Source organism: Nymphaea colorata, chromosome 7, assembly GCF_008831285.2.
Source record: "Nymphaea colorata isolate Beijing-Zhang1983 chromosome 7, ASM883128v2, whole genome shotgun sequence".
Taxonomy (NCBI): Eukaryota; Viridiplantae; Streptophyta; class Magnoliopsida; order Nymphaeales; family Nymphaeaceae; genus Nymphaea; species Nymphaea colorata.
Window position 1 is genome coordinate 10,510,491 of NC_045144.1, and position 14,639 is coordinate 10,525,129.

General features: G+C 38.1%; 1 protein-coding gene across 1 annotated transcript; it reads left to right on the forward strand.

The window, feature by feature from the left end:
• The first annotated feature begins 2,890 nt into the window (after window positions 1–2,890).
• Window positions 2,891–13,733, forward strand: LOC116256982 (uncharacterized). Its single transcript, XM_031633546.2, has 7 exons — window positions 2,891–3,345; window positions 3,509–3,603; window positions 4,214–4,316; window positions 4,514–4,632; window positions 11,737–11,923; window positions 12,719–12,862; window positions 13,309–13,733. The coding sequence occupies exons 1-7, from the start codon at window positions 3,049–3,051 to the stop codon at window positions 13,591–13,593; spliced, it is 1,230 nt and encodes a 409-aa protein (XP_031489406.1). The 5' UTR covers window positions 2,891–3,048; the 3' UTR covers window positions 13,594–13,733.
• The last annotated feature ends 906 nt before the right edge of the window (window positions 13,734–14,639 follow it).

Consider the following 14,639-nt stretch of genomic DNA (forward strand, 5'->3'; position numbering starts at 1 on the left):
CTCCTTCCCCCTCCGCACTCCCTTCCCCGCATGGTGCTCTCTCCATTTCTGAATCCCCTTGGTGTACCCGACGTCTCCTTGGCAACGGTGTTCATCCTCTTCAACCGGCGGCCTCATCCTCCTCCTTCCTCAGATTCTCCTTCTCTTCTCAACCAAATCGGCCCAAGGACAATGGCAAGGTTCTCCTCGGAAGCTCCGGTGTCTCGTGGTGCCCCTTGACCACATTTATACCCCACAGAATCTACAAGAAGACTCCGGTGCCTTCATCCGAACCCCACAGGTGTTGAAAGGCCGGGTCCTCACCGGGAAGCTTGAAGAAATTCGTTTTGGTGGACGCCTTCAAGATCGACGGGTTCAAAAGGTTAGTTTCCAAGATTTCTAGATTGATTGCAAGGGTTTTGTTGAGGACGTTCTATTGAGTGTTTTGGCTTAGGGGCTAGATCTCTCTCTCGGCATACCCGAGTGTTAGATCTCAGTTTCCACCTCCTCTACTTACTTCTAAGCCTCATTCGTTGGTAAAGTTGGATTCTCATGCTTGAAGCATGCTATGAGTCGACAATTGCAGACGGTGGGAAATGCTTTTGCTTCTCTATATGTGAAGCTCATTTGCCTACCAAATTGCTTCTTTTCCTTGAAAGGTTGATACAACAATTGTACGCAATAATGAGCACTTCTACTCTTCTATATGCTTCATATGATCATTTGCCTACAAAATTTGCTTCTCATACTTGGAGAGTTGGTGTGAGTCAATAATCACCCTCAACCGGGTGCATTGTTGCTCAGACACTAACTTTTAAGCCTCATCAATTGCCACAATACCTACCGCTTGGGAGGATGTGCCTTGCTCATGACTTCCAAATATGGTTGATAGTACTTAGCAAATAAAATAATTGTTTGTTTCATATCAGAGAGGTGTGGCCATCGTGTTCGTCAACAATGCCAACATCTTCCTTCTTTTTGGCAGCTTTTTTGGCGGACTTGGTTTTGAATAAATATTCCTTCTTTTGGTCAATTAAGCATGAGTCACCATCCCATGAGCGTTATGCTCTTGTGTCTTAAGGTGGCAGGGTGCGACATCCAAGTTGAAGGGTGTTCCGTTCTATCACTGACGCAGCTCAGGACCCCACTCACTCGAAAAAGCATGAGTCACCATCTCCTTTACTCTCATTGTGGTAAGCTACCAAAATGAATCAAGAAACAAATGGCTGTAATATCACACAAACCTAATGATGAAAATGCCTTCACAACATTAGTCGGAAGCTCATTTTCACAATGGTCACTAGAAGCTCTACTTCATATCACACAAGCATCGCTAGAAGCTCTACTTGACATCATGTTCACTAGATGCCAGGGGCGGCAGAGTCAGGATTTTTTTCAGGGGTAGGGCAAACGGTCCATCGAACTTATCTGGGTAGGGCCAAACTAAATCCGGATATGGCCAAACTAAATCCAGATAGGGCCAAACTAAATCCGAATATAAAAAAACATTATCCAATCCAAATTTTTCAATTTTTGTAATGTAATTTTTTTTTTCAAGTAGTTGGGGCAGGCCACGGCCTAGGCAGCCCCCCCTCCCTCCACCCCTGCTAGAGGCTTCGATTTGACAGGAACTCTTCTTCATAGAGTTCATCCATCATTCTTCCTCATTGGCAGGAAGTTCTTTTATTATAGAAACAGAAAAACCCTAACAGAGTAACAGAGGTTGGAAATGAAGAAAGATGTCGTGATGATCTACTCATAGGGTTAGGGCTTAGAGGCACAATGTAATAATTCAAATTCAAATGGTCAACGGCAGAATTACCATTCAAAATTTGAGTGGATTTTCTTTGTGAGAAGGGCAAGGTTGTCCACACTTGAGGGTCAAGCTTGTAGGTCCCATTTCCATGTTCCGTCATATGGTATATGGTATAGTTGGGTCATTCGAATTCAGCAATCACGAAGGACCTTTACCTTTATGGCTTGTTTGGATGGAAGAAATGAGCGAAAAAAAAAAGAAAAAAGATGAGTTTGTTTGGTTGAAAGGAAAGTAAGGATGAAAAAAAAAAGCATGGAAATATATGTTTAGATAAGAAGGAAAAATAAAGGAATAAGAGGGAAAGGAATGGAGAGATTTGTATGGAAAGAAAAGAAAAATATTCTAAATGACTCACTTGCCCATAGTTTATATATATATTTATACCTTCTCCACCACCATGTACCCCTATATCATCTTCCCCCACTTCCGCCATGTACCCCTTTCTTTTCCCCATCCCCCTCTATCTCCTCACATTTTCTTTCATACACCTCACATTACCATTTTCTTCCCATTTAATATTTTAATATGTTATAATTAAATAAGATTTTTTTCACTTGTCAACATTATTATTTTCACACTAATAAAGATTAATAATATTAGAGAGCTTATAACACCAGCGATGACCTAGTTTGCATGAAGGAAGTTAAACGAGTTATTTTACGGATAGATAGGTTTTAAAAAATTTCAGCAAAAAAAAAAAAATCTTTACACTGCGACAAATAGATAAAAGAATGGAACAATTGAAAAGTAAAGACATGGCTGTAAAGTATAAACAAACATGCATTATAAGCAACCGAAATCTTAGAAGCACTTAAAGTTAGGGGTATGGGGGACATTATTTGAAACAAAGACAAATAATTTATTTTCATTTTCTTTACACAACTAAACAAACATGATTTCATTTCATTTCTTTTCTTTCTTAGTGGAATAAATTTTTATAATAGTCTCTTTCATTTCTTTTACTTTTACTTTCTTTCTCGTGATTTTTCATTCGTTTCTTTTTTTTTCCTGCCAACCCAATCAAATCATTCTTTTCCATCCATACAAATAGTTTTCCTTTGCATTCATCCAAGGGTAATATTAATTTGCGTTGGAACTTGGAACCCCACCGATGGTTGGTCGAACGTTTAACGAGGACGGACGGGTACCTGTAGTGAGAGTACAGTAATCGTGCACCTTCTCTTAGCAGGATAGGGTGACGCCTTGGCAAAAGAAACGCCCTTCTTCTCTCTCTTGGTAACCCTTTCTTCCTAATGCCCACGCTTTGTGCGGACAGAACCATGGCTGCTGCAGCTGCTCCCGCTGTTTCTGTCGCATATCATCCGGCTAGATGCCTGCAATTTGGAAGACACAGGAGATTTTATGTGAGTAAACAAAAGCCAATCCCGAGGCTTGCTACCAATTACTGGAAGTTCAGGCGAGCAACGGTGGTCAGCTCGTCGTCTTCTTTCATGGTCGAACAGGAAAAGGAGAATGATGGATCCATGGGTGCGGAGGTACTCCATCGATTCATCGAGCTTAATCTGGGGAACTGGAATGGCTCTTTCTATGTGGGTATCAGTGTTCTTTTTCCCATATTCTGGATTGGTACTACTTTGATTTTCCATTGCTCCCAATGCCCCTGCTTTCATCACGTTGTGGGGGTATTATATTCTTGTCCATACACTGTATGCATAAGCTTTGTGTACATTTCATCTTGTTAATCTAATGCAGCAATTTGACGGAACCGGAAGTTTATTGCAAACTGTGACGACCAGATTGGCGGCGAGCTCGTATGGTGAAGATGAACTCATGAGCCTCATCCAAACGTAGGATTTTCTTAAGAGTTTTTTCCCTTTGTTCTCTGCGTCTGTAGAAACAGAATGTCTCCATCGCCACCGACCAAACAGCGTGCAATCCGTGGTTAGGAAGCGTAACTCATCAAGATCATTAAAAGTACGGAAAGCTTTTTAGTTTTTAGCACCAAATTGTCGCCTCTTTGCTCATGAGAAGGGAAAATTTCTACAGAAGAAAATGAAAAGATCAGCGATCTAAATATTAGAGAAAAGACTTGTTTCAGAGAACAAGTGTCAGTTCATTTTAACCGTCTAAATAATTGCTGCATCTTGCGCTTTGTTGGTACCTATTCTCACTTGTTTTCGAGAATGCCACATTGCGATGATACGAACGGAACCAGCCTGATAGGAATATCAGGAGTTCCTCCTTTCCGGGCTCTTTATTAAGTTTGTCTGATTAATTTTTGGGTCCATAAATACAGGATCTTTACCATTTGTTCCACGATGGTTCGATTCCTGATGTAGATTGATCCATAATTCAGGTTATATGTTCTGGGTTGAACATATACAGTCATTCAATTTATGCCTGCGCTGTATACAGATGTTGTCAGAAGTTCATTTTTAGTTGCTTCATGTTTTTTAGGCTATACATAAAACAGCCTGCTTCAGGGTATGAACCTGACTTGGAGTGGGCAGAATACAAGATCAAGGAGAGTAACATGTTTACGGTGGACAAGTATCAGCAGGTAAGCCTTCAGTTTATTACTTCTACTTACTTTTTCATCCACTTTCAGTCACCATTCAAATTATGGAACAAAGTAACTGTTTTGGTTGCTGGATGAGTTAGCATCTTCTTAGGCTGAGGAGACTTGATGACATGGATATCTTTGTATTTGTCTGTCCAATTGTGCCTTTTGAGTACCTACATTTTTTTAGTTCTCAGATTGGTTTTTTCCCAAAGGAGAAAGCATTTGCTTTGAGATACCAGACAGCAGGAATGCTAGAAACAACACTGAGAGCAGGCGTTCTTGGAGAAGACGATATTGGTGAAGAATCACCAAAGTAAGTATTAATATCTCCAACTGAGTACTAGCTCTCTCTGTAATGTATCTTAAAGCAACGATGTGCGCTCATATCTCATGGCCTTGTACAATTGAGCGTTAGTGTCACATGGGTACAGGTACACTTCCAGATACAAAGTAACCCATAGAAAAGTAGCATGATTAGTGCATTAAATTGAATAAAGAACCCTCACAGTTCACATTCCACAACTACAAACACATTTCTATGATAATAAACTGAAACAATAAACAAGTTCGATAACAGAAAATTACTGCTAAAGTTTCAATATTGAAGAGAAGTTATAACAATGCATACCAGAGTGGACAAATTTGAGCTTGGTCAAACTTGACTGATTTGAACAAAATAAATATGGGTTTATTGACTACGCCTGACACTTCTTTGAACATGTCCAAGCTGTGTCCCAGATCACACCCTTGTCCAGCTGTGTTGACACTGGTGCAACACCCAAAGAGTAGAGTCCATGTGACATAGTTGAACTTATATGAGTGGACTGCCACTTGTTGTGGGAAAGAGCTCATGGTACACACAAATTCTATATGGTATAAACTCCAGAATCTACACCTACAATATTAGGTGGTGATACTGATGGTGAATGTGCACTTGGTCTCAGTGTGTATAGATGATGTTAGATTTATGAGATTTCTTGTATTAATTTTTTTTTTTGTAACAGGGTTTATTTTATTTTTAATCCTTTATCTTGTCAAATAAATATTTATACACATCTATGTCATATGGGTATGGGTACGGGTGCGGGTACGGACCATTTTCAAAAAACTTGGGTGCGGGGTTTCGACCGTACAAACACACACACACACACACACATATATATATATATATATATATATATATATATATATATGTCAAAAAATTTTAAACAGAATAACATATTCACACATATATATATCAAAAAAATTACAAACAGAATAACATATTCATAAATCATTGGGCCGATTTGGAAACTGAAACCTTCGTTCTTCCCTTCTCCGTCCCTCTCTCTCTCTCTCTCTCTCTCTCTCTCTCCGATTTTTCCCACTTCTCTTCTCCTTGCTTTTCTTTCGACCACTGTCTTCCAATCACCGGCGACTGGCGACTGGAAACTCTCTTTTTCAGGTGAGTCTCGTTCAGTCCTCTCTCTCTTAATTTGTCTCTCTCTCTAACTCAACTCCTGAAACAATCCACCTCAACCCTCTGCGTCGAGGCGCAGGGTCTCTGCAAACCCTCCGCCTCAAGGTAGAGGGTCGAGGAAACCCTTTGCAAAATTCCGGCAAGCAGTCCCTCTCCTTGGCCATCAGATCGAATGCAACAACAACCACAAAATATACAGTCTTATGCATTAACGGAAGAACGGAGCTCGATAAAAAATGAAGAAAACAACAAACAGAAGAACAAAAAATGAAGACGAAGTGAAGAACCGTCGTCGTTTGCTTGCCGTCGTTCTTCACAAAACAAACGAAATCTCCTTTGCCGCTCGCGGTTCGTTGCCTGTCGTCGTCGCTTGCCGTTCGTTGCCTGTCATCGCCACTCACCATTCACCTGCCATCGTCGGTCTCTGTTGTGAAGAGTGAAGACGAAGAACCATTGTTGACGAAAATATGTTTAAGGGTTTCGATAATTTTAACGTGAAAATTGTAAAAAACGTTAAAATGTAAAAGTAAAACACATTAAAATCTAAAACCAGACCATTTTGGACTCGGTCAACTTTGACTGAGTTTGAAAAAGGTCGAATTCGACCCCGGGTACGTTGACCGTACCCGGTGCGCCTCACCAGACCCTGCACCCGCACCTGTACCGGTGTCGTACCGATACTGTGCGGTTACTCCTCTTAAGAGGAGTACCCGTGTTACATAGATACACATGCTTGTGTTTGGTAACAACTACCACGCATAAATCCTTCAACAATATGCTGGAGGTATTTATCAGTTTGTTAGTCATTCTTTCGCAACTCAAAAGATCAACTATGCACTTATGTTGCATAGGAGTCAAAGCTTCTCATTGTCTATCTACTTCAACTCCAAGGAACTATATCATTTCCCTAAGATTTTCGTCTTGAAAGTGTACATCGCAGAGTTGTACGATACGAGGTTGTATCATACGATACGATACATATCGTTTACAAAATACGATACGATACACCCCCTGTATCGTAAATAGGGGTGTATCGTGCTTGTATCTTACGATACGTACGATACGGGCTGCTTTTAAAAAAGAGGGGCTGGAACCCCCTTTTTCGAGTTTTTTTTATAAAAACCCGACCCTTCTTCATTTTTAACCTACAGATTGTGCTGCCATGGAGGGAAATCATCGATTTTCAAAATGAAATCGTCGATTAAACCATGGATTTATCCGTGGGTGGCTGATTCCCTTTGGACGGAAAAAGGTTTTTTTAAATCGTGAAGATGAAAATGAAGGAAGAAGAAGATGGAGATGAGAATGATAATGAATATGATGAAGATTATGAATGAGACTCAAGAGTGCTTTCATTTTATATGTATTGACATTGAACATTTTCACAATTTCATTATCATCTTGTGATGTAATAATACATAACTTCTAAAACTTATTTTTTGATGTGGTATTTCATAGACTTATGGACCTTATGACTTATGAATCTATGTGTTTTTTATGAAGAACACATTATTCTTGATTTTTACTGATTTTTTATGAAATTTTTGGTTTTTTTTTCCTATTTTTTCTGATTTATTAAAAAAAACGATACGATTATGATACGTTACGATACGGCTTATCTTAAAGCCAGACCGATACGGCTTACGATACGCTTTTTACAACATTGATACATCCACAAGTTTGTGGATGTCCCAATACCCTATAATTACAAAGTTGGTTCAGATGCCCAAATAGGCCTTATCTTTTTGTGCAAGGAATTGTTTGCCTCTTCTAGGGCTGAAAATTAGATTGGGCAACCTTTGAGAGACAAACTGGTTTATAAAGTTTGAAGATAACTGCTGCAAGATGTGTCCATTGACACAAAAGAGAAAGAAAAGAATGAGTGGAGATATGGGAAACATGAAACTAATTCAACTAGATAGATTGGTAATAAGGATTTTAGATTCTCACAAGAGCAGGGACTGGGATGTAGAAAACATGCCTTTTTTATTTCATTATTTTTATTTTTTAGGAAGCACCCGTGAAGCTGTAAAATATCTTCTATAATCAGTTTCAAGATTCATCCCTTTGATTTGTGGCACAAGATATATATATATATATATATATATATATCAGGTAGCTCATAGACTGTGATGGGAATCATCTAAGCCATCGATTCCAATGAAATCTGGTGGTAGAGATTGAGTTACAAATATATATATATATATATATATATATATATATATATATATATTTGTAACTCAATCTCTACCACCAGATTTCATTGGAATCGATGGCTTAGATGATATATATATATATATATATATATATATCAGGTAGCTCATAGACCCTCATATACAGACTGTGATGGGAATCATCTAAGCCATCGATTCCAATGAAATCTGGTGGTAGAGATTGAGTTACAAATATAGAAGGCAAACTGTTTTTTCAAGAGTCCCAAATACCCCTAAAAAAGATAAGGAATTTCGTTTAGGGAAATTCATTTGTTCCCTCTTTCTCTCTCAACCTTTGAAGAGTATTTTGGACGCTTGAAAAAAGCTTGCTTTCTATATTTGCAACTGAATATCCACTGTCAGATCTCCTTCAATCAATGGCTTAAATGCTTCCCATCAGGTTTGGCATATAAGGTTCTAATAGCTACCCGCTTTAATAAATAAATAAATAAATATATATATATATATATATATATATATAACTGATTGGATGTTAGGATGTAAGACAGATTTCAAACCGTTATAATAGTAAGAAAAGGAGAAAACAAACAAGAAAGCATGTTATGTTTTAAAATAAAACACGATCAACATTGAGAAATAATTTGATTCCAGTGATGGGGAATGATCATATTTAAACTAATTACTGAGACAAGATGCAACATTTAAATGATAGTTTCAACTCCAAACCAAAGGGCTGGAGATTGCAGATGTGAAGGACAAAAAGTCAAGTATCTAAAGTTAGAAAATAAAAGACCCACAAATCTGGTTTGTTATAGGAATGCCAGAATAATTTTAGCTTAGCATAGCATAAGGATGAATGCTTCAAATGAAACGTAATAAGATGAAGGAAGATACCCTTTGGAAGAGATCCCAAACTTAGAAGAACCTTTTCAAAGCATCCGACTCGAATATCATAAAAGTATTTTGAGGTATTAGATTTAGCCTATAGTTACGATCCAAATGAAAATAGAGGAAAGAAGAGGAAGAAGTGTAGAAGAAGGGGTGGTGGTAGCAGCTTCAGCTTTTGCCCTAATTCTGTATGGTAGAAAATAATTTTACGTGGATTTAGAGTCCCTAGAGAAAGAAAATAAACTTTAAAATGGCATTGGATATGCATAGGATATATTATTACAATGATTTTGGATCTGATCTGGATTTGATTCAGATCCAATCAGATCTTATCAACTAAATACTAGGAAAATAAGTTAGTAATCCTAAACCTGGGATTTCAAAATAATTTTTAAGAAACTTTTTAGTTTCTTTAACCTTGTCACTCCCTGTGACAATCATGTCATTGACATGTAAATAGGGACAAAAAATATTGTGCTAGAATATAAAGCACAAATAGGACAAGGCACAAACACTTGGTGTGCACCAAGGCACAATATGAAAAAGCTTTATTGAATAAGAGAAATAAATACAAGAGAGCGAGAGTGAGAAATAATCCTCTAAAAGGATGATAAAAGAGAAAGAGCTGCCCTTTATAAAAAGAGGACCATGGGCTAGCTCCTGTGGCTAGAAAGCTAGCTGTTGGAGCTGGCCAATGACTAGCACTATACTTCAAAGGTAGCCATCACAATATGCTTTTTTTTTTTCACATTTGCATCAAGAACTTTGCCTCAACGCTTATGCAAATGATTGCATCTTCCAAAGTCTGGAGATGAAATGAGTTTACAACATTGAATGAAACACATGCATCATAAAAGCATCTCCCAATTGCATTATTTGCCTGTTCTATCAAATCTTTAGTAGTCATAGTTCTTTGAATTTTAGTTGAGAACCTTAAGCAGTAAGGGAAAAAAACTTTTGATTTCACTCAGCCTGCCACTAGTGCTCTACCGCAAGACTGGCACCTGCTCCACCTCTTTTATTTCTGCTAGAACCATCTCCTTCATACATCTGCCATTTTCTTTTTGCCCTAGAACTAGCCATGTCTGATTGTAGACTAGCATCAGCAGGATCAGAAATACAAAACTTAGGATCATCCTCATCCTCCACTTTTGAGGGCTCATTGTAGCCCATTTTTGTGTGTTTAATTTTTCTCCAACTTTTTTGCTTTTGAAGCATTAATCATGTCCATACAGAGATGTTGCACACATGCTGAGGCTAGCTTTTTTTTTTTTTTCCAACTACTGGTGCATAAAGCCACATTCTCAATTCCAGCTGAATGGTGCTTTAACCGAGAGATCCTTCTGATAAATCTTTTCTACAGCAGTTATAAATTATTTGAAACTGATTATTTTCCTGCACTATTGCTATGAATCCATCTGAAGCTATCTGTTAACAAAAGAATAAAAAGCATGGTAAAAGTGAGAGATTTATACTTTTATAGAAGATATTGGGAGCTTGATATTCCACATGCAAATCTAGCTTCAAATCAGTTTTCTCCCTCAAAGTAGTAGGAGTCGCCCTCACACTCTACTCATAAGTATGTCTAGGAGTCGGGTAGAGAGGGTTTCTAAAATACTTAAAATTGACTCTCAGTTGCCACTTTTTTCTGCTGAACGCATATCATATGCTACAAGGTGTATCGCACCATATCGTAGGATACAATGCTACGAGATGTATCACACCATCTCAGTTACATGCAATTACACTAATTATAGGAGTAAAACATATCAAATAGTTACAATAGAATATGTATGCAATTGGAAAACTGCACTAAAAAAGGAAAATTTTTTAACAATGCTTCAAAGGAAAAACATACAATACAATGGGAGAAATCCCCTTATATACAAGAAAAAGATGGCTAGTTTGACCATTGGACCAGCTCCACAGCTCCAAAATAAAGCTGTTGGTGGCTGGTCAATGGCTGGTTAGCCATGGTCAAGGCTTGACCAAAAATATAAAATGAAAAGAAACAAAATTACATTGGAAAATCTATATACATGAACTACCTATCTAAATACTTATATAAACATACCTTCATATGCAATGTATGCAAAGAAGTATATATTTGTGTATGTGTGTGTGGTTAAATAGAAATTTGTGTATAAGAGTATTGTACAATGATAAGCACTGGATGCCCTTGTTGCATAATTCGTACATGTTAAATTGAGAGTTGGTATAGCAGTAAAGTCTTTCTCATCCATAGTGGGTAGAGTGGACTCCAAACAAAAAAAAATAAGAAAAAGAAGAGAACTCAACAAGCTTCAATACATGCTTCTCATGTAGCACCTCATCTAGATGCTTTGACAAGAGCTTTGAAGTCATTCCAATGAGCAAGACTGCAATGAAAGCACCTTCAGAAAAGAGTTCTCTCAAGGCAAAAGAATTCGACAAGCTTCCTAGCTAAAGCACATCAAATATGGTCAAAGCATATATAACTAAAAACAGAATGGAAAAATCCTCACATTATTAGACAAGAGCCTTGGTTAATATGAATGAAATCAAGAAGCTTAATATATACATAAAGGAGGGAGCTAACTGTTGGACTGGCTCCAAGGACTAGAATCTAGCTGTTCAAGCTACCCAACATGTAGTACCAAAGGTCTTTTATAGACCTTAAAGACACAAAAACCCCAAATGCAAAATGATAACTACAAAAAGTGGAGTACTATAATATACATAGGTGTATATATAAAATTTTGCATCACTATTCTCTCTAGCATGCTATGTTGTACCTATTATCTTATTGGACAGATTGTTATACTTGGTAATGTTTACTTGTGATTAGTCTCTAGTATTTCTGCTAGAGATTTGAGAGAACAGAAATTAATTTTATTTATCTTGTTTTGCTGTTCAGAGGTCTGAAAATTCCCTCTAAGATTCCCTCTATAGTCTGCGAGAATTGCCTTTACTCACAGAAGAGTGATATGCGTGCAAGAGCCTTTCACATCATGGATCCCCATGGAGTTCTTGAAATGCTTCTCATTTTTCTTGAGAAAAGGGAGGATGGGACACCAATTTCATCAGCTCCTGGCAAATTATTGGTAATACAACTTATGTTGCTAGCAAGAGGGGCTACCATCCTCTTATCTGTTTTTCTTTTTCACTTCTCCCATGCATAGAACTGCAACATTAAATGGTTGTCCATGTTTATCCATCATGCCTGGGTGAAACCCATTTGACTTTTGATTGGGCCGTTCAAATGAGGTGGATCTCATCAACCCAATCCAACAACTCAGGCACTGCTATGGAAGTGATTGGTGCAGTCAATGTGTATGTGTCTATTTCTATGACAGATTAAGCTGGAGTTAGGATTGATACTCTAGCTTTGTGCAGAAAATGAAAACAGTTTTCTTTTTTAAAGCTATTTTATTATGTTTTTAGTTTATAAATATAAATTTTATCTTAGTTTATGAGAGTTTACTATTAATTTTTACTTGCTTGTTTGCTTCACTATACTGTTTGTAATCTTTTTAGGGATGTAAAATAGGTCCATGGAGGGGGGCGGGGGGGAGGGGTGTGGTTGTGTAATCACTGAAGTGCAAACTTTTACTATTGAGTCTATCTGTATCATGTCATGTCTGATTTATTCTTCGACATATTATTCTAAGTCTATGCAGTTTGAGTCAAATATTACATTATTATGGCCAAACCATGAAAGGTAAAACAGTGAAACCTATGATTTATTCTGATTATTTTATGCTATTGCAGATTTGGTTATTATTGTCTCCTAGAATAAAAATCTCAACAACCTTCTGTTTTTTCAGTAGCGTGTTTGGCTTGTGAAGTTATTAAGGGAGTATCACCTCAACATAATAAAAGATTCTTTTCATTTCCAGGATGATTCTGCTGACCGCATAACTCCATTTCTTGGTGAATGGCAAGGACATTCTCTAACTAAACGAACTGGTGTGTATGGGGCCACAATCACTGAAGCTGATACACAGGTTATTCTTGAAATGAATGATGGTCGGCTGATTCAGGTGTGCCTCATGCCTTTACCAATTTCAAAGCTAAAATTAATTTGAAAATGTGGAAGGTGTTTTTATAAACTAAAGAGCCATGGCTGGCATTTGACAGAAGTGAGTCACTGAGGCTCGTGAGTGCAACAGAATGATAATTAAATGCTATGATGAAACGGTCTTCTTGTTAATTGTTACATTTAAAGAGCAGAATTTGGAAAAAAAATATAAAGCCATAGAAGATACAGTGACATAGCAAAGGTAAATAATGCATGAGGTAGTGGAATGAATTATGCAACTTGACACGCTGTCCGGGTTTGTCATCTTTCTAGTTCTTTTAACATGGAGTCCTTGGACTGAAGTATTAATGCTAATGCATCTTCAGGTTATGATATTGGTTGAATCAGAGATCTCAAGAGATGCAAAATGTAATCAATAAAATGTTAACTGTTTAACTTGTGTTACAGAATATCACCTCAACCTCCGATGATGGGACTAGCAGTGTCCAATGGACAGGCTCAATATCAGGCAATCTGATTAGCTTTGATAGAGGCTTCCAGATGATCATGCTACCTGGAGGTATGTATATGGCTTGCCCGGAGGACTTGTCCAAGAATGTATCTAGCTCACAATCATTCCATCTAGAGTTTTGTTGGATGGAAAGTTCAGATACGCGGCAGAGGCTTGTTCGGACGTTCGACACAGATGGCTTGGCAGTATCTTCAACTTATTTTTACGAGACGAAGGTATAAATGGCTTTTACGATTTATCAGCAAGCTGCTACGTCTGACGCTAACTTTTTTTGCTCGTGGTGTAGAAAATTGATCTATTTGTACTTTTTCTTCACTTCCATCCAGAGTATTTCAATAAAGAGTACATCATTGAGAATATATATACATATGTCTGGTCCAGTCCCAGTGATCAGTGATTTAGCTACAGAGATCTGTCACCATCATCATTGCACAGGCCGTCATCTGATATTGTCCCATTTATGTGATTGAAAAAGAAAAGTTCCATTGCAAAACGGCAACCAGATACTGATGATCATCTCAGTAATTAATTCTCTCTAGATAATTATCCCGAACGCTGCTTCGTGGGTGATGCATCTGTTTGTGCTTCATTGCCCCGTGAAATCAATAAAGTTATACAACCACTGCTGAGTGCCCATGAAACAAAAAGGTTTACATAATCGAAGGTTGCCACTGATAGTGGTCTCTCTCTCTCTCTCTCTCTCTTGGCTTGGCGGGCAGGAAGCGGAACGTCGCTCTGGGTTCTCCCTAGGGCCGGGCATCGGGCAGGCCTGGCCCTGCCCAGCCCGATAAAAATGTCAAAATCGAAGCCTAAAAACTGTATCGGGCTGGGCCCATGTAATATCGGGCCTCGGACTTCGGTTAATGCCTGAGGCTCAGCTTGGCCTGATTGATAACGGTTCAGGCGGGCTGAGTCGGTCTTTTGGGTGGGCCGGGCCTGTTTCTCATGCTTGTTTCTCGTCTCTTGTTAGTTCAGGTAGAACAAATGCAATTATCTCATAAAGAATAACAGGGCTCCCAAGCAACAGCCCATAGTATCCAGAGACCTAAATGTTCACATAGTCTCCAATAGTCACTTTGATGTCACCACTTTCAACATGAAAAGCTAACAAAATTTGTGCGTTGATAGTAAACAATGCAGTAAGAGGGAAAAAATTCCTGATATTAGCCATAGAACAAAGATCACAATCCTCATGTAATTTACTTCAGCAGACAAGCTACCTACCTCAGGAAAGAAGTTATTACATACACAAACCAACATTTAAGGT